Source organism: Carlito syrichta, unplaced genomic scaffold, assembly GCF_000164805.1.
Source record: "Carlito syrichta isolate Samal-C Ts95f unplaced genomic scaffold, Tarsius_syrichta-2.0.1 Scaffold305658, whole genome shotgun sequence".
Taxonomy (NCBI): Eukaryota; Metazoa; Chordata; class Mammalia; order Primates; family Tarsiidae; genus Carlito; species Carlito syrichta.
The window spans coordinates 581,242-602,389 of record NW_007249754.1 but is presented as its reverse complement, the minus strand read 5'-3'; the positions used below and the strand labels follow the sequence as shown (position 1 = coordinate 602,389).

The window sequence follows — 21,148 nt, the reverse complement described above, 5'->3', positions numbered from 1 at the left end:
TCTTAAATTCAAGTGGATAGAAGAGAAGACATATCTTTCCAAATCTAAGAATTTTTAAAAGTGCAGTAAAAAGTCACGTATTGCTCTAAAAATTTTCTCCAGTCAAGGCTACCACAGAGTCAAAAATATGTGCTTTTGTGATTATGGTAAACACCCCAATTGTTTTAAAGAAATAGTCTGACAAATAATGGCTAGAGAAGACAGGGTGGTTAGGAGTAGACTTTGTTTAAATCAGTATAAAGATAAAACCTCAAGAGTAATCTCCAAACAGCATACAAATTCCTTCTGATACAACAAAAGAGAAGGAAAAAAAGAAAGAGCAAGAACAGGAGGAGAAGATAAGCAACAAAATGTGAGCAAGTTCTGGTCCCTCCTGTTGGCTCCTTCAAAAATACCATCCATTTCATTACTTTAACATCATCGGTAGTCACATCAAATAGCTGTCCATTAAAAATAACAGCTTCACTTGCCCTAGACCAGGGATCTCTCCCACTGACACTCTGGGCCAGATGATTCTTCACTGTGGGGCATACTGCAGGATGTGTAGTAACGTGCCCCACCCCCAAATGCCAGCAGCAGGCACCCAGTGTGACTATCAAAGATGTTCACTGCACTAGATACTATATGAATATGCATCTAGGCAGTGACAGGTTAAAAATAATATTCATAAGTTGCAGATAATGATTAGACAGATCATATTTGTTTCTGCAGGGCAAATCAATTTCCAAACAGGACATTTATGAAAGAACTGAGGTTTACAACAACTGAAGAAACTAATTATCACTTTGACGTATCATCTTGATATATTTGACTTTATCAAAGTGATAGTCTCATAGAACTTGAGATAAAATTTACCAAGACAATGATGGGGGAGAGGAGTGCAAATATAATATAAGTGAAATCATATCTTTTTTAAAAAGTAATTTACTTTTTTTTTTTTTGAGTTGGAGTCTCATTCTGTCACCAGCTGGTGTCAAATCCCTGGGCTCAGGCAATCCTCTCGCCTCCGCCTCCCAAAGTGCTGAGATCACATGCGTGAGCCACCACGCCTGGCCTAAAAAGTAATTTATTTTTAATCACTGGCAGCATATTTAAAAATCTACCAAAAATTCCTAAAAGTGGGTGGGGGACACAGGGTTTGTTGTATTATTCTACTTCCGTGTATGTTTGAAATGTTCCAAAATAAAAAGTTTAATATTTCCATTCTATTTCTTTCTTCTTTTAATGTGGCCTAGTACCCGCAAAATTGATTTTGCTTCCACACTATATATAAATGCTAGCCACAGTAAACAAAATAAGTGCTCAATAGGTTACCTATTTCTGTTTGCTTAATAATAAAGCTATTGCTTAGTAATAAAACCACCATTCCTATTCAACACGGTTTTGGAAGTCCCAGCCAGAGCAATCAGGCAAGAGAACAACATGAAAGGCATCCCACTCAACAAGGAGGAAGTCCACCTGTCTGTTCACCGATGACATGATTATATAAATAGAAAATCATAAAGATGCCTCCAAGAGTTTCCTAGACCAGAATACAAAATCAACAGACAAACATCAGTAGTATTTCTTCTTCATACTATTATTTTTTGAGTTGGAGTCTCACTCTGCTGCCCAGGTTGGAGTGCAGTGGTACGCTCACGGCCACTGCAGCCTCGACATGCTGGGCTCAGGGGATCCTTCCGCCTCAGCCTTCCAAGTAGCTGGAACTACCAGCACATGCCACCATGTCCGGCTAATATTTTTGATTTATTGTAGAGATGAGGTCTCGCCAAGTTGCCCAGACTGGTCTCAAACCGGTGAGCTCAGACAATCCTCTCACTTCGGTCTCCCAAAATGCTGAGATTATAGGCATGAGCCACCACGCCTGGCTAGTAGTATTTCTATACACCAAAAACACTCAAGCTGAGAACCAAATCAAGAGCTCAATCCCATTTACAATTGTCCCAAAAAAATAAAATAATTAGGAATACAGTTAACCAAGGAGGTGAAAGACCTCTATAAGGTGAACTACAAAACACTGATGAAATAAATAGCAGATGACACAAACGGAAAAACATTCCATGCTTATGGATCAGGAGAATCAATATCGTTAAAATGACCATACTGCCTAAAGCAATCTACAGATTCAATGCAATCCCTAGCAAAATGCCAACATCATTTTTCATGGAACTGGAAAAAACAATCCTAAAGTTAGCCAAACCAATTCTAAGTAAAAAGAACAAATACAGAGGCATTACACTGCCTGACTTTAAATTATACTACAAGGCTATAGTAATCAAAACAGCATGGTACTAATTCAAGAGCAGACACTTGGACCAATGGAACAGTCATGCAGTGTGGATGCCTCCACAATGAGATATCATCTTCTACCAGTCAGAATGGCGATTATTAAAAAAAATCAAAGAACATATGTTGGTGTAGATGCAGAGAGGAACACTCATATACTGTTGGTGGAAGTGGTAAGCTAGCTCAATCTCTATGGAAAACAATATGGAGATTTCTCAAAAAACTAAAAGATATCATCCAATCCAGCAATCCTACTACTGGGTATCTACCCAAAGGGAAAGAAATCATTATATTAAAGAGATAACTGCACTCATATGTTCACTGCAACATTATTCACAATAGCAAAGTCATGGAATCAACCTAAGTGCACCTCAATGATAAAATGAATGAAGAAAATATGGTATAGACCAGACACAGCAGCTCACATTTGTAATCCCACCACTTTAGGAGGCCACTTTATTCAATGATAAAATGAATAAAGAAAATATGGTATAGACCAGACACAGCAGCTCACATTTGTAATCCCACCACTTTAGGAGGCCAAGGCAGGAGGATCCCTTGAGGCCAGGCGCTCAAAACCAGCAACATAGCAACATAGCAACATAGCAAGACCCTCATCTCTACAAAAATTAGAAATTAGCTGGGCATGATAGTGCACACCTATAGTCCCAGCTACTCAGAAAGCAGAGTTGGGAAAAATCACCTGCATCCAGGAGTTCTACGGTGCAATAATTACACCACTGCACTCCAGCCTGGGTAACAGAATGAGACTCTGTCTCAAAAAAAAAAGTGGTGTACACATATACCATGGAATACTACACAGCCATAAAAAAAAGAACAAAGTCATGTATTTTGCAGCAACATGGATGGAGCTAGAGAACTTCATCCTAAGTGAACTAACTCAGAAACAGAAAACTAAACAATACACAACCTCACTTACATGTAGGAGCTAAATGGACATATGGCAAGGGTTCAGAAACTACCTACTGGGTACAACGTTAACTGCCTGGGGAACAGTGACATCTGAAGCCAGATCCCCACCAGTATGCAATGTACGCAATATACATATACAACAAGCATGCACTTGTAGCTCTGAATCTAAAATTAAAAAATAAAATAAAAATAAACAAAATCATGGCTTAATAAAGATGTAAACATTGTATATCTATATGCCTTAATAAAAAAGTCCCTTGATTTTCCAAACCAAAGTTATGAAAATATAAAATGGCACAAGGCACTCTGTATCAAAGCCAATGTAATCAAGAACACACTACTAATTCATTTTGTTAACTCCTTCCTATTCTATTGTGACACAATTTTTTTGTGGCATAACCTTTTTGCCAGTCCCAAAAGTGGGACTAAGTGAGGCTGTGGGAGAAGGAGCTGCTACTTTTTTACTTGAAAGCCTTCCATACTATTTGCATGTTTTCTGAAAATAAAGAGCATGTATTACTTTGTATAGTAATAAGCCAATTTTAAAGTCTTAGCTTCTTTTTCCCCAAGGGAATTAATATACTAGTGCTATTATCATATCAACAGACTACATTTCTAAGTAATAAAAATACAAAGGCAACCAAATAATATGTTTTCTGTTTCTATAACATAAGCCTATGTCGCAGAGAAAGAAAAATAAGCTGCATGGCATTTTTCCCATTCTAAATTTTGATAAGTATACACTTATGCTGAAAGAACTAGAGAAAAGAACAAGCTTATATGAATCAAAAATCTTGAGTGAGGTTTAAAAAACAAATAGCAATAATGCTATTTGAAAAAGTCAAATGATATTTTTAAAAAACTTAAAAACAATTTTCTTTTTTGAGTTGAGGTCTCACTCTGTCATCCAGACTGGGATGCAGTGACATGATCACAGCTCATTGCAGCCTAGACTTCCTGGGCTCAAGCAGTCCTTCCACCTCAGTCTCCAGAGTAGCTGGGACTACAGAACTACAGTCGCACACCACCAATGCCAAGCTAATATTTCTTTTTCTTTTGGAGAGATGAGGTCTAAGTTGCCTAGGCTACTCTCGAACTCCTGGGCTCAGGCGAATCTCCCGCCTCAGCCTCCCTGAGTGCTGGAATTACTGGCATAAGCCACTGTGCCTGGCCAAAAATCAAAATATTTTTAAATTAAAATTATTTCAGTGACTTAGGTTTAATATCTAATTTACATTTTTAATTAATTTTTGTATTTTTGTATTGATTTTACTATATTGGGTTTGGTTTGAAAGGAAACCAAGTGCTTCATAAGATCTTAAGTATACACAAATCAAAACAAAAATCTAACTATATAAACTGGAAGCTACAAATGACCTAATACATTTTAAATTTCCAGGAAATTATTTAAAATTCATGTACTAAAGAAACAGAAGAAACAAAAAGGGTTTGTTAAGATATACCCTATACTGAAAAACTACTCTATCAAAGCACAGAACTTTCACAATTGCTAAAAATTTAAAGTACATTGCCTAACACATCTCCAAAGAATTTTGCTGGTTTTCTCCTGTTAAACTATAAAAAATTTGTTGTAGGCAACTGCAGACCAGTCACAATGAGTCACAATAATATATGCCAACTCCAGGACAATAGTTATCTCTGGAAAGGGATGTGGGGGTGGGACAGGGAAAAAGAAAAATAAGTCTAAAATGTTTTCTAGCTTTAAAAAAATTATATGCCAAATGTCAACATTTATGAAATATAGCTGTTGGGCACTGGCTATACTATTCTCTGCTCTTTTCTGTACGTTTGAAATCTTTCATTTTTAAAAGATGAAAAGTGGCTAGCCATGGTGGCTCATGCCTGTAAACCCAGCACCCTTTGGGAGGCTGAGATGACAGGACTACTTGAACCCAGGAGTTCAAGACCAGCCTCGGCAATATAGGGAGACCTTCTCTCTACAAAAAAAAGGGGGGAAAAATTAGTCAGGTGTGGTGGTGTGCACCTGTAGTCCCAGCTACTTAGAAGGCTGAGGCAGAAGGACTGTGTAAGCCCAGAAGGTTGAGGCTGTGGTAAGCACTGATTGCACCACTGTACTCCAGTCTGGGAGACAGACTAGGACCCTGATTCAAAAAAAAAAAAAAAAAAAAAACCCTGAAAAGTCATTCACAAGTTTTAATGAATTTGTGATTCCAAACCTTCATATTATCCTACACTGTGGTAAAGCTACCACATATGTATGCATGCATACTTGAATATGAAGAATACAAACGTACTTTTTACTCTCTTCCCAGCCATCGAGCAAAGGGGCACTTTCTGTTGTTAGGCTTAATTTTTCAGAGGGGAGATACGGCTCAGACAATTGGCATTAAAATGCAAAACTAAACCTCGGCAGTCAGCCACAAACCTCGGTGGCAGTTCAAGAAATACATAAAATGCCAAAGTCATACATTCTTGTTTCCATTTGTTCTTCCTTACAAGTATAAGATTGTCAGAAACTGGTACAATTCCAAATATTCAGTTGCAAGACTGTTACTCAAAGGAGAAAGAAAGAAAAACAAAACCAACCAAAAAACAGAGCTTCCTTACTCGTTCTGCAAGGCAGTGGCAGGCAATTCACCAGGAGAGTGAGGAAGCTTGTGTAGTTGCTAAGGTGAGTGGGTCTTAGAGACAGTTCCCTGTGAAATGCAGTAAGGCAAGAGACTACCTGGACTCACCACAGAGCTGGTAAACAGTCATCTACCCAGGCAGATCTAGCATTTGCTACCTATTTTTAAAAAGGCAGGTTTAACAATATATTTCTAAATAGGAAACAGAGAGGAGCTAGTCACACAATTTCTTAAGTTTTTGGTCTCTCATCTGCAAAAGGAAGATTTTTTTTTTTTTTTTTTTTTTTTTTGAGTTGGAGTCTCACTCTGTCACCCAGGCTGGAGGGCAGTGGCACGCTCCTGGCCACCGCAGCCTTGACCTGTTGGGCTCCGGCGATCCTTCAGCCTCAGCCTTCCAAGTAACTGGAATTACAGGCGCGCGCTACCACGCCCGGCTGATTTTTGATTTAATGTAGAGATGAGGTCTTGCCAAGTTGCCCAAGCGGGTCTCAAAACCACGGGCTCAGGTAATCCACTCACCTCAACCTCCCAAAGGTGCAGGATTACAGGCTGAGACATCGAGCCCTGCAAAAGGAAGATTTTTAAAGTTCCTCCTTCATGGGGTAGTGGGGAGAATTAAATAAGGTAGTCTATGTGAAGGCAAGATACACACGATGGAAGTATAATAAATACATACTTAAAAGAAATAGCTTAATGGTGATTTAAGTCTAATTTTAAAATATGTACTGTATTCTTAATACCAACAACAAACACTGAAACAGGTACCCAACTCATTACTATGAATGATGCTCCCTGAAGAAACACTGGAAGAAGGAGGCAGTTCTACCCGGTCATGCCAATAAATAGGGTTCAACACATCACCAAGTATCTTTACATGGAACTTGTAGTCCCTTCTCATTTATAACACACTAAATCAGCATTCCTCAAAGTACGGTCTACAGATTCCTGGGGGTCCTCAAGATCATCTGGGTGTCCGCGAAGTCAAAACTATTTTCATTTAAGTATGTAATCACCTTTTCACCATGCTGATATTCACAGTGCAAAAACAATGATGGGTAAAGCCGCTGTTACCAACAAATCGAGGCAGTGGTATCAAACTGCACCACTGTATTCTTTACCACCTCATGCTCACAATTTTTAAAAAGTCTATTTCACTTCAGAATGTCCTTAATGAATAGCAAAAATTGTTTTATTAAATTTCAGCCCTCACCTGGCACAGAAGCACACACCTATAGTTCTAGCTACTCGGGAGGCTGAGGCAGGAGGACTGCTTGAGCCTAGGAGTTCAAGGCTGCAATGAGCTATGATCTCACCACTACATTCTAACCTAGTTAGCAAGACTGTTTCCACAAAAAAAAAAAAAAGTTCAGCCCTTGAGTGCTCATTTTTAACACCCTGTGACACCAAATTGGAAGTGCTCATAAATTGCGACTGCTAGATACCAACATAAGATGATTGTGCAATTGTTAGAGTTAAGAGCTGAGCTAACTACTTTTTCACAGAAGATCATCATTACTTGACAGAATGACTGACAGACTGGTTATTTAGATCCAGGCATCTGAAAGATATTTTCGCAAAAATGAATGAAAAAAGTCCAACCTTTCAAAGAAAACAACTGACAGTATTTGTTGCCTTTAATAAAATTCACTTTTCAAGTGAAAATTACAAGTCTGAAAAACCTGAACCTGCTAGAAGCTTGACAGCTCCTGAGTACTTGGACTGTTCTGATACAATCAGTGGTGATGCTAATGGATGTAAATGCCTGACACTGCCTAATGAAATATGTCAACAACGGAAAGAACTGCATAACTCAGTGAGCCAACAGACTTCAGATGAAGGATGTATGATGCTGCAAAATCACGCACGGGTAAGATGCATTCCAAATACAAGACAGATCCATGAATTTTAATTTAACAGAGTGTAAAAGCTTCACTGATGGGGTTTCAGATTCAATATTGCTATTGACTGTAGAGTTTTAGTGTAATAGCAAAAGAGGAATAGCGACAATTATTTGAAAATGCATTGATTACTCCTTCCTTTTCCAATACATATCTGTACTCAAGGAAGTTCTACATATTTATAGGAGGTAGATCAACCAATACAACATATCATTATAGGCGGAGGTGGAGCTGAAAATCCAGACTGTCTTTCAAGCCAAACATTAATGAGATTTACAAAATGTCACTCTTCCCATTAATTTTTTTGGAAAGTAGATTTTTAAATAAAAATGTTACGTTAGTCAACATGTAATGTATAAAGGGGGCATGAGACCAAAAAGTTTGAGAAATGCTGCATTAAAAATAATCACAATTATTATAAAGTAAATAAAATCTCAGAGTCCGGTCCCATTATGTGGCAATCAGTAAAACGTATCTAGTGATAATTTAGAAAACAGAGTAATTTGTGTTTAATACCAGGGATAAGAAAAACATTTAATGAAGAAGTAGCTGTACTTTGAGTGCTAACAAGCACACTCATATATAGAAGGCTTAATTCAAACCTCTCAAAATCATATACCTGATATGCCATTCCCAACAAATAAGGAAAATCCACCAAATTAATGTTTCTCATAAGCACCCAAAAATTTAATTTAAAAATGTATTTGAGCCAGGGGTGGTGGTGCACGCCTATAATCCTAGCACTTTGGGAGGCAGACGAGAGGATTGTCTGAACCCATGGGTTTGAGACCAATGTGGACAACATGGCAAGACCTCGTCTCTACAATAAATCAAAAAATTAGCACACGCCTGTAGTTCTAGCTACTTGGAAGGCTGAAGCGGAAGGATCACCTGAGCCCAGCAGATTGAGGCTGCAATGGCCGTGAGCATGCCACTGCACTCCAGCATGGGCAACAGAGTTAGAAACCGACTCAAGCCTGGCTCGGTGGCTCAGCCTATAATCCCGCGCCTTTGGGAGGCTGAGGTGAGTGGATTGCCTGAGCCCGTGGGTTCGAGACCCGCCTGGGCAACTTGGTGAGACCTCATCTCTATAATAAATCCAAAAAAAATTAGCTGGGCGTGGTAGCGAGCGCCTGTAATTCCAGCTACTCGGAAGGCTGAGGCGGAAGGATCGCCGGAGCCCAGCAGGTCAAGGCTGCGGTGGCCAGAAGCAGCCACTGCCCTCCAGTCTGGGCAACATAGTGAGACTCCAACTCAAAAAAAAAAAGAAAAAGAAACCGACTCAAAAAAAAAAAAAAAAAAAAGAATTTGATTTATGCTCTATTTACTAAGCTTGCATGGATGGTAACATACAAGGCAGATTTAAAATTCTAATATCAGTTCAGTTTTAAAAATGACTGATAATTCCGCATCTTCACAGAGCATTTCCATAGCTATATATTTTTCTTCAATACAAACCAACATAGTCTTAATCATATGTTAGTCTTAGTATATGCTACCAAATTCAAGCTGGCAAATAAATAAGGTAAGCCACCAATGACCTCAGCTGCGACTTTATCTGGGAAATATGTCTTATGATAATGTGTAGAGTGGCCAACCAAGCGTCACTGAACTAATCTGATAAGCAAAGAGAAAATTTAAAAAACCAGCTGTGCCAAAATCAAAGTTTAACAAGCAAAAATTAAAGTGAGGCACAAAAGAGATTTAATACTCAATCGAGAGCCTCAAGTGTCTTAAGAAAAACACTTTGAAGGAAGAGTATTTGAAGGGACAACAGTCATACTGTGAGTCACTAACAAACTATCTGATCACTTAAGAACTATTCTAAAAAGTGCCTTTAGCGTACTAGTCATTCTTAGGAGGAAAAAAGCGGTTTAAACATGTTTGTTTTAACAAACCCGTCTACTGTGTGCTCAATCCTAAACCACAGATGTGCTCAGTGTTATACTAGAACTATGGAAAGACGTATTTTCACTAACAGAGACGTCAAACTCCCTATCAGGGCTTACAAATACCTCACTACCTGCCACTACCAAACCCCTTCCTCTCCAGCCTACTAACCTACCACTCTTCCCCCCTTGTCATCTACCCCTGCCCTCCTTGCTACTCCTTGAATAGCCCAGGTTCGCTCTCACCTTGGAGCACCAGTCATTACTGTTCTCTCTCTGCCGAGAAAACTCCTAGCTGGCTATCTAACTCTACATGGCTAACTCTTTTGCTTCCTTCAGGACAGTTCGAACTCCACTTTCTCAGTGAGGTCCACCCGGACCACATTATTTTAAATTGCAAGCTCCACTCTCAAACTAATACTCCTAATCCCAATTCCCACTATCTTCCCAGAAAACTTAACCACCTTTTAGCCAGTGATATAATTTATTCATGTTTATTGTTTGTTGCTGTCTCCTCTTACCAAAATGTAACTGCCACAAGGGCTGAGTTTTTGCTTGCTAACATGTCCCAAGCCTAAAACAGAGACTGCAAAAAGCAGGCACAAATATTAAATTACTGAATTAATGAACTGCTACAAAGGAGTCAAAGCTAATGAAAAATGAAAGCAAAAATTCACTGTGTTTCTAAATCACCTCTAATCCTGTCCATTTTTTCTAATATTTTCTACTCAGTAATGGTCTCACTATCATCTAGATGTTCAGGCCAAAAAAAGCCTGGACATCCTTCTAGATGTCTCACTCTTCCAAATCTCCCATAGCCGATTCATTACCAAAGCTGTCAAAATTACTTCTACTGTCTCTTGTTCACTTTCCATTGCACCAGTTCAAACCTTTTAATCTCTAAACTAGACTATGAAGTCCACAAGTGAGCTTCTTTGCTTTATCTACCCAAGACTACTTAACAGATTTTTAGATAGACATAATAGAGGACGACAGGCAAGAGAATGCAAAGTGAAGAAGTCCTTAAAGGCTACAAAAATGAATTTTACCCTGGCTTTCTTTCTTCCCCTTCATGCACACTTACTCATATGCATCAGGTCCAGTTCAGATATCATCTCCACTTTGGAAGCCTTTCCTGGTTCCTTCAGGCAAAGTACACACTCTTTCCCCCCCTCTTTGTACATAACTCCATTATAGCACTTATTGGAGCCATTATTTATTCACAGTTAGTTGTTCCACTGGACAAGAGTCTAATCTTATTCTAGCATTGGGCCTAGCACCAAAAATAGCTATTGAACAGATGAGTGAACACTTTTGTCTAGAACTGGCAGTTATAAAGAAGAAAATCTAAGAGACAGACATGGTGGCACAAACCCGTAGTCCCAACTACTCGGGAAGCTGAGGCCGGAAGATTGCTGAGTGCAGGAGTTCAAGTCCAGCCTGGGCAATGTAGTGAGACTCTGTCTCAAAAAAAAAAAAGGAAAAGGGAGGAGAGGGAAGGAAGAGGAGGAAGGAGGAAGAAGAGGGTGGAAGAAGAGGAGGAGGAAGAGAAAGATGAAAATCTCAGTTTGAATAAAAGGATGCCAAAGAGTATATCAAAGATGGAAAAATGAAAATTATCTATGTAGTTACCAATAAATAGTAGATAAAAATGCTAAACCAACGACCCATGGGGGGGGGCAAAACAAAACACAAGAGGCTATTTCCACAGAGATAAGGGTAATAGGGACTCCTATGAAAATATTTAATAAAAAGATCGCCTCAAATTTCACAAGGAAATATCAGAGGTGGAAGAAGGGCTAGCCCAAAATAGCCCATAAAAAGAAAGCAATTCTCTCAGCTAGGAATACTCAACTAGAAATAAATTAATTGGGTTCATAAAATGTTAATGATGATATGCAGATTACTTTAATTAAGAAAAAACCATTGTACACCTTATCACCAGTAACCTCTAATCCCACCTCTTCAAAAGATACCCAAATATGCATAATTCAATCATCAGAAAAATTATCTCAAAGGTGAAGGCTCTCAAAAACCAGCAAAATTATATTAACAGAAGAAATAGCTATTAAATTGTTATTAAAACTCAACATATTAAACTCAAATGTGGTTTTAACTTTTCTCATAAAACTCTACATTTGACAGGCCTGTTAAAAAAAAAAAATGAAGAGCCTAGCAAATCAATTTTTTTTATATTAAGGAGGTCCAGTTCTATGCTTGAGGGAAAATGTAAAAGTATTCAAAATAATGCCTATTTCACTTATATTTCAATGTAAAATAAACAGCTTACTCAGTATAAAATGGCTTAGTCATATACTAAATCACATACCAGTGGCTCTGTTGCTTTTCTGGCTCACAGGTCCTGTCCTATAGAAAAATATGCATATATACAACATACAACTAACATTTTAAGTATGTCAGGGCAATCACAGAGGCCCTGCTGTCTATTTGCAACTTCCTAGAGATCCAAGGAACCCACTTGGAGAACTGTTGCTTTAATGACTAGAAATAGCAAATACATAAGACTCCTCAGAGAAGGAGATAAACTATTAATAACTCTAGAGCTTTTTTTCTTAGTCATCCAGGCAATGGAGAATCATTTAATATAAAAATTCCTACTGGCTGAATTTTATCAAATTATATACACCCAGACTGAACTAAAATGCATGCACATGACTTAAACTTGAAACCTAAAGTGTTTAAAAACAGATGTAGTATTAATAGTAGTAACGACAGCTAATATTTGAACATTCATTATATATCGAGATTGTTTCAAGGGTTTAAATATATTCATATTTATACATAAATGTAAATATGTGATTATCCTTATTCCTCACACATGAGGAAATTAAGGCATGGAAAGGTACAAAGACAGTCAAGGGACATAGGCTGGGCACAATGACTCAAGTCTGTAATTCCAGCACTTTGGGAGGCTAAGGCGGAAGGAGCACCTGAGTCCAGGAGTTCAAGACCAGCCTGGGCAACATAGTGAGACCTCATCTCTACCAAGAAAAATTAGCAAGAAAAAATGGCATGGTGGCACGTGCCAGTAGTTCCAGCTATTCAGGAGGCTGAGGCGTGAAAATCACCTGAGCCCAGTAGGTCTAGGCTGCATGATCCACTGCACTCCAGTCAAGGTGACAGAGTAAGACCTCAACCCAAAAAAAAAAAAAAAGTGAAGAAGAAGAGTCAGGGGACAACAACATGAAACAAAAATAATGAGATTGAGAAGTAAAAAAATTATGTTATGGTGTATTATAACTAACATCAACTTAGACCTACATTTGTATTATCACAGCTCTACAAAGCAAGAATACACTGTCCAAACTCCAAAATAAAGAGTTAATCCTTTCCATATCCCCACCAAGATAATCCTTACAAAACCATATTCACTTTGGAGTACACCGTAACCAGAAATGTTCAAAAGAGCACAATCCTAAAGAATTTAAAAGATGTAAGGGGAAGACCAATTTTGAGGCTAAGAAATGTTAGCTTTCTACATCACTGTCTTTGTATAAGTGCCAGCAATAAGAAGTAAAAATATATGAAATAGGGTACTTTTTTCTACAAAAGAAGTTCAAGTTTCTCTATCTCAATCTTTTATCAAGGCTATGCTTTCTTTCTTTTTTTTTTTTAAATCATGATCAAATAGATTTTAAGACTATGCCTCTTGTTTACCATTTTGGGGCCACACTTCTTCCACTCCAGAGACAATAATTAAAGTAGAGAATACCTCACAGGTTGAACAGGTCTTATTAAATCCCAACAAGCCAAAGACAAATTTCAGATTCATTGGATTCAGGAATCAAATTCCAGATTCAGGCCTATACTATGTCCTGAACAATGTAGCATACAATAAATATTTGTTGAAGGGTTGAATCTTCTCTGGCACAAAATGGACATATTGAAGACATTGTTACTTTAACATTTTCTACTTCCCATAATGCTATACTGCAAATCATTAGAGTATCAAAATAATCAGGGACCACAAGCCTTTACCTTAAACTACATGACCAAAAAGTTACAAGTTACCATTGTGTTAGGCTCTACAGCCAGGAGGGGAAAAAAAAGAAAGAAAAAGACTACTTTTTTTTTAGATGTGTTTGTTCTGTATGTAATAAAAAGACACTCTTGGTACACAAAGCATACAAGAACAAAAGTTCTGACTAAAATATTCCCTAATATTAAGGAGTATGTTTTGAAATACGACTTATACTTGCTAAATGCCAATCTACCAAAATAAGCAAGGATGACTTTATTTCAGCAAAACTCAGAATACTGTTTCTTCAACATCTTTAGAAAGCAGCTTTACACACCACATTCTTTCATCTGCTTTGTACTATATCTTCATACCCAACTGAAAACCAAACCCTTCTCACATAGTGGCCAAAATTTCATTAATCACAAGAAAATATACAGCAGAGAAGCAGAATAATATGAATAACAGAGGCAGACAAAAACTATAGATGCAGCACTTGGAAATGACCTTTAAAAAGCAAACAGGAGTGTATGTTGAGACAGAAAATCTATACAATATGCATGGGAATCACATAAAAAAATTCCACTACCACTTACCCGATGAGCTCTCAGTAAACACTGTCAATGTCTGTCCTCCAACACTTTGCAAGACAAATGGATGTTCTCTAGGAGCACTAACTGAAGCTGGTTTTCCACCAATATCATGAATATTTGCAAGATCCTCATTCAAAGTAAACGACACCTAATGGACACATTAACCAGAGTTTATTACAATAGACTTTTGTATTCAAAGAAATTTTGGTTATAAATCTAGTTTTTTAAAACGTGTTTCTAGTCACTTGATTAAAATTTTTAACTTTATTTAAAAATTCTTAATACTAATTCATAATGTAAGTGGGTATAGTGGTGCATGCTTATAATCCCAGCTACAATAATCTCAAAGGCTGAGGCAGAAGGATTACTTGAGCCCAGGAGTTCAAGGCTGTAGTGTACTATTATCATGCCTGTGATTGTGATAGCCATTGTACTCCAACCTAAGCATAGCAAGATTCTATGTCTGAGAGAGAGAGAGAGAGAGAGAGAATCTATTCCCATTTGTCAGAATAATAGGGCTAACCTACCATTATAAACAAAGAGAGCTTTTGGTCTGGGCACAGTGGCTTACTCTTCTAATCCTAGTACTTTGGGAGGTCAAGGGAAGAAGTAAACTATTTATTCTGAAAAACTTAAACACTCCCATAAACAGAGGACATATTTCTTTTTTATGTCTTAATGACTACTGCATGAGTACATGGTACATTTTTTTTTTTACCATTTTAATAAATATAACTAAATATTTACAAGGACAGCTTAACAGTAAGGTTTAGAATACAAAGCCATAGTAGGTATTTTTTCAAAATGATTTTTATTTTCTACCAGATCTAACCAAAAGAACACCAAATTCTTCATTAAAGAATTTATAGGCCAAGCATGGTGGCTCATGCCTATAATCCTAGCACTTTGGGAGGCCTAGGCAGGAGGATTACTTGGCAACAATATAGCAAGACCCTGTCTCTACAAAAAAAAAAAAAATCGCTAGATGCGGTGGTATGTGTCTATAGTCCCTGCTACTTGGGAGGTTGAGTTGGATCACCTGAGGTCAGGAGGTCAAGGTTGCAATAAGCCAAGAGCATGCAACTCTACTCCAGCCTGGGCAGTAGAGTGAGACTACAACTCAAAAAGAAATAGCGCTTTATAAACCTAAAATTACTGAGTTCCCAACTATGTAAATCATGAAGTACTTAGAAATATCTCTTTACTATTTGATAGGTACACATAAATTATGAAACTGGACCCAATGGGTAAAAAATCCAAATCAAATGCCTTTGCCACATTGAAATAATACTAAAGAAAGTATTACTAAAGTATTACTGAAGTCATATTCACTTTCATGGTACGGAGAGAGGGAATATTTAGGTCAAAAAAGTAAAACACTGAGAATGAACAACTAGAAAAGAGTCCATTCATTCACACAAGGGGGCATTTATACTTTATGTGTTCCTGACCATCAGCCACTCATTCGATGTGGAGTTTCCCAAAATGTCGACAACACTTTCTTTTTACTATTACTAATGAAAAGTAAGCTAATCTCATGTTTTAACTAAAATTTTCATAAACAATCTTACCTCAGTCCTTCCTTGATTCCTAAAAGAGAGGAAAGGAAATATTTACAATTAGAGCCCATGTTATTTTCAAAAGTGAGTTAAGAACTAAAAGAAATAATGCTACCTCATATTTACACAAAATATTACATTTACAGAGATTAACTAGTATTTACCCTTGGCTCTCCTCAACTGCCCTATTTGCAATCCTATGAGAAAAAGAGACTCATATTAACCATATATAATTATTCTAGATATTATGAGTCTGTGTCATTTAACAGTACTATACCCTGTCCTAATTATATTCTGTCTAAATAATGATCTTGTTACAATTCTTGTCTTTATTTCTGAGCATTTATAGCATTCAGTAGCATGTGAATACCATATCTATATAGTACTGCAGCAAATTCTACTATTCATTTTGTCTAGCTGAAGAGTTTTAATTTATCTAACAAAATCTTAAAGATCAAGTTATTAAATTTTACAAATTTTAAAAATTATAAGCAATTTTCTTTACAAAAATAATCTAAGCCCATTATGTAAATATTTTTAATAAGACAAGCAAAAAAGTTTTAAAATAGCCATAATTACACTGTTAACATCTTGGGACACTAAATATCCTTCCACACTATTTTCTATATGCTATATTTGAATGACATTTTAAAATATTTTTGAAAAATTTTTTACAAATACAGAATCAACATACACCCTATATAATAGCCTAATTTTTAAAAAACATATATTAAATACCTCCTACATGTCTAAAGTCCTGTCCCAGCTAGCAGAAGACATAAAAGGTATATCCATAACTATAAAATGAGATAAATTGTAACGTTCAATCAAGAAAGTCACAATGTGCTAGGATCAAATAAGAGGACACCATTTTTTTCACATTAAGAGTTAAAAAATGGTTCAACAAAGAGGCAGCTCTGAGTTGAGCCTTGAAGACTACTAACATTACAATGAGCTAAGGTGGGAAAATACCACATCAGACATGAGTAGCAGAGCAAAGCCACAGAAGGGTCTAATCACCAATGAGTGACCAAATATGCCTGGAAGGAAGGAGGCAAAATAAGGAATAGTGGGAGGTGAACTATAGGGGAGAACTGGGGCTAACCATGGAAGATCCCAACTATCACAGCACAAAGTACTGACTTTATTCTTTGGGCACTGGAGAACCACTGGAGAGCTTTGAGCAAAAGAATAACAAGTACAAAGATATGCCCTAGGAAATCTGCACCAGAAAATAGATGGAGCATGGACTGACATGACCAGACATACAAAGGCCAGTGAGAAAGTCACTGTTTCCCCATAACACCCATTTTAGTTCCAACCTGCCTCAGCCACTCACTCATTCTATCATCAGACTTAAAGTCGACTAAATAATCACTACACAACGTGCTAGGTTCACGGAACAGTATGAATGTGGGTCCTCATCCTCAAGGAGGTACTAGTTTAATGAAAATAGGTCCGATCCATTAACAGCTACAAATAAGACAGCTGTATCTTCTCTTCCCATAAGGATAAAACCTTTATAGCAGAAGTACATGCCATAAATTTACCCATCATGGAAATACAGACTAAAAAGCTAGGAAAAGATTAATTGAGTCAAGGATGAGGTCAATAACACAGGGAAATTCCAGGTTAAGGGGATAGCCCAGGAAAAAAGAGAAAGTATCTACATATTCTTCTTGACATGGCAGCCTGTAGTCGAGTGGTAGAGTCTCTTAGGCCAGACTAAGGAGTCCAGATTCTTAAACAGATTTGTTTACTGTAGGATTTCTCAGTCTTTCATATATTAAAATGCAATGTCAACCTCTTTTCTGTTGAGGAAGTATCTAAAAAAGAGGTGAGAACATTTTAAGATTTCACAGAAAAATATGAATTTCCAGCTTCTCTTACAAAAACTGAAGATTTGGCCCCCAATTCAGCATGATAATAATCCCCTCAAAATGCTTTTGGGGGAGGTACTAAATTCACCACAGTCCCTTCCCTATCACTCCAGAAGTTAGTTTCTAGAGGCATTTAATTTAGCTACCTGTAAGACAGAGGTGCTGTAAACAAGCAAAGGAAAAGAGGCAGAAGACATTTCCATAATATCTACTGAATTCAACCGAGGCTAACACAACACCCACATAAAAAGTAATGAAGGCTTAAACCAGGTAGTGGTAGGACGCAAGTAAGAAGTACACAGCAGGGTCATTAAACTGTTAGAGAGGAGAGGAGAGGAAATTACTGGAAGCAGGCAGTATTTTTTAAAAAGATAAAATTACGGATTGCGTTAACATTTCTGGTCTTAGCAAATAGAAAATCACCCAGATGCAATTAGGGAACACAGGAGGAGAGGACAGCTTCATTTGCATACATATGTAATTATAAGAGTATCTTAACTAGAATGATACGAGATTGATGAGCTCTGGATGAGTTAATATTGTCAGGAAAAAAGCTAATCCTTGAAGACTTAAAGCTGACTTTAAAAGGCTGACATACCCTTGCCTTGGTATGTGAATGTATGAAGTATATACAACCTTTGTAGCTCTATATTATAACCATAATACACCTTTTGCATGATGACCTGTGGTCAACATTATAAACACTAATTATTGCACAACACAGTAATACCTTCAGAAATGAATGAAGTAAACCCCTGCCATTCTTTCACTGAACTCCTTACAATCCTGTGCATTTTCTCCCTTGCTCCTCGGAGTCCATCTCTCAACACCCACAGCTACTTCTTGACACTCCCCTCATTCTACTTGCCTTGTAGATTTTTATTAATCATGTCTTTCTTTTTTCTTATACTTTTTAAATACTTCTTGGATTCGACACTAATAGTCCTGACTTTTCACTATCACTTATAGCCAATAAAGCACCACCTTTTCTAGGTTAAGAAAACCAAAAAAAAAATATCAAGTCGCCAGGCTCGGTGGCTCAGCCTGTAATCCCGCACCTTGGGAGGCTGAGGTGAGTGAATTGCCTGAGCCCGTGGGTTTGAGACCCGCCTGGGCAACTTGGTGAAACCTCATCTCTACAATAAATCAAAAAACTAGCCGGGTATGGTAGCGCACACCTGTAGTTCCAGCTACTTGGAAGGCTGAGGCGGAAGGACCGCCGGAGCCCAGCAAGTGGAAGCTGCGGTGGACGGGAGCAGCCACTGCACTCCAGTCTGGGCGACAGAGTGAGACTCCAACTCAACAACAACAACAACAACAAAATCAAGCCTACACCTGTGCTTGAGGGTTTCCATCGTTTGTGTTTTGTTTTTCATTCCTATTTACTCCGTCTACCTGAATAACTGAGCTCAAAAACCATCAGGTGAGGCCAAGCAAGGTGGGTATCCACAGAGTGAGTTGGGAGGATGTCAAAGTCCGAATGAGGTTAAAAGGTTATCCCTGGGTAGAAGGGCAGCGAGGGGCAAGGAGTCCAAGCCCAGTCAGGTATAAAAAAAGTAGCTCAGCAAGGAGTGTGTTGGAGCCTAGCAAGTGAGGGCATCCACACAGGAGGACAATCTGAGCAGGAAACGGGCTGCTCTCCTCTTGGTGGGATAAGGAGGAATCTCTATGGAAGAGAGGGAATGCTTCAGACAGGGAATGGAAACCCAAACAGGATAAGGAGGGTATCCCCATGGAGGACAGCATAGGTGGCAGCACAATGAGGGGAGCAATAGCCCAAGTAGAGTGAATAAGGTATTCAAACATGGAGTGGGGAAAGGAATTAACAAATAAGAACAGAAGGCTGGGTTACGCAAAATTTTTTGTTAAGTTGGCTGGGCAATGTGGCACATGCCTATAGTTCCAGCTACTCAGGAGGCTGAGGAAGAAGGATTGCCTGAGCCCAGGTCAAGGCTGCAGTGAGCTATGATCATGCCACTGAACTCTAGTCGGGGCAACAGAATGAGACTCTAACTCAAATAAATAAATACATGCATACATGAATACATACATACATACATACATGCATAGGGCTGAACAAATAAGTAAATATATTAAGGACAACAGGAACCAGGTTTTCCACTTTTGGAAAAGAGGGAATATGAAAAGGGAAAAAACTAGAACATATCATGTGGTATTGAACTGGAACTGCATACTGGTGTGAATTCATAATTTTCAATACATGTAAACAATTAACTATAGCTGGGCACAATGGCTCATGCCTATAATCCCAGCACTTCAGGAGGCTGAGGCAGGAAGATCTCTTGCGACCAGGAGTTTGAGACCAGCCTGGGCGATGTAGTGAGATCTTGCCTCTACAAAAAATAAAAAACAGCTGGGTGTGGTGGCACATGCCTATAGTCCCAGCTACTTGAGAGGATGAGGTGGAAGAATCACCGGAGTCCAGGAGGTTGAGGCTGCTGTGAGCCTTGATCATGCCACCACACGCCAGCCTGGGTGACAAGAGTGAGACTCTGACTCAAATATAATAAATAAATAAATACAGATGTAAAGAGGTGTGTATATGTATGTACATATACTTCCTAACTCTGTTCACTGAGAAGGCCTGGAAGCAGCAGTGAGTACTTGGGGTATCCAGCTCTTAGTTTTTAAATATCATTCTTCCTTAAAAGGAACCAGGGAGAAAGGGCTGAATCCAGGGCTCAGGCAGAAACGTACAAGATGTGTCGAAAACATCTCTCTATGTCACAAAGTAAGAAGTGCCCAAAGAATGATGAGAACATTGTCAACAGGATATGAATATTTTAGTATTAATTTATCCATGTTTATTAATCTTTTGCATTGCTCACTTATTATTTCCATGGAATAAGTCCTAGAAGTTGATGGAATTGCTAAGTCAAGGCATGAATATTTTATTATTAATTTTTCTAGCTTTCTCATTATTCCAGTCCCACTCTACCAGATAAAATTAGGGCCTGTCTCTCTACATAATGGCAGCACCAAGAACTGAGTAAAATGCTTAAGTTGTGCGCTAACTGGCAGAGAAAAGAGTGTGACTGTCATTCTATTTTATTTTGAGCAGGAATATGTGGTGTATATGTGTGCATGTATGTTCTACTTATGTGTTTCAATATATATGTTGCCAGAAAGCCTTACAGAAAGTCTGTACCAAATTAAACTCCTACCAACAGTATAACATTGTTCTAAATGTAATCAATTTTATAACAGAAAAATGGTATCTCATTGATTTTCATGTCTATACTTTTTATCATTAGTGGGCCTTCACATGACCTGGGATGTTAAATATGTTTGGAAATAAAGCTAGAAATTAAGTCTCTGAGAGAAGCCATATTAGTACAGGCTGTGTGACTGTCAGGGAAATGCAGCATGTATCACCTAGAAAACTCAAGTATTCTGAGGCAAGATGGTAATGTAGAAAGATTGGCTTTAAAATTAAACAAGCATCCGGGCTCGGTGGCTCAGCCTGTAATCCCGTGCCTTTGGGAGGCTGAGGTGAGTGGA

General features: G+C 38.1%; 1 protein-coding gene across 2 annotated transcripts in view; it reads right to left on the bottom strand.

Annotated features, from left to right (window-relative positions):
• The window catches only part of GTF2F2 (general transcription factor IIF subunit 2), a 161,248-nt gene that overhangs the window by 116,698 nt on the left and 23,402 nt on the right, over window positions 1-21,148 (bottom strand). For both annotated transcript variants that reach the window (XM_021714490.1, XM_008062133.1), the window contains exons 3-4: window positions 15,759-15,777; window positions 14,191-14,335 (exon numbers count right to left, since the gene is read on the bottom strand). In XM_021714490.1, the coding sequence (XP_021570165.1) occupies window positions 14,191-14,335; window positions 15,759-15,777 (164 nt within the window). The remainder of the gene's footprint in view (window positions 1-14,190; window positions 14,336-15,758; window positions 15,778-21,148) is intronic.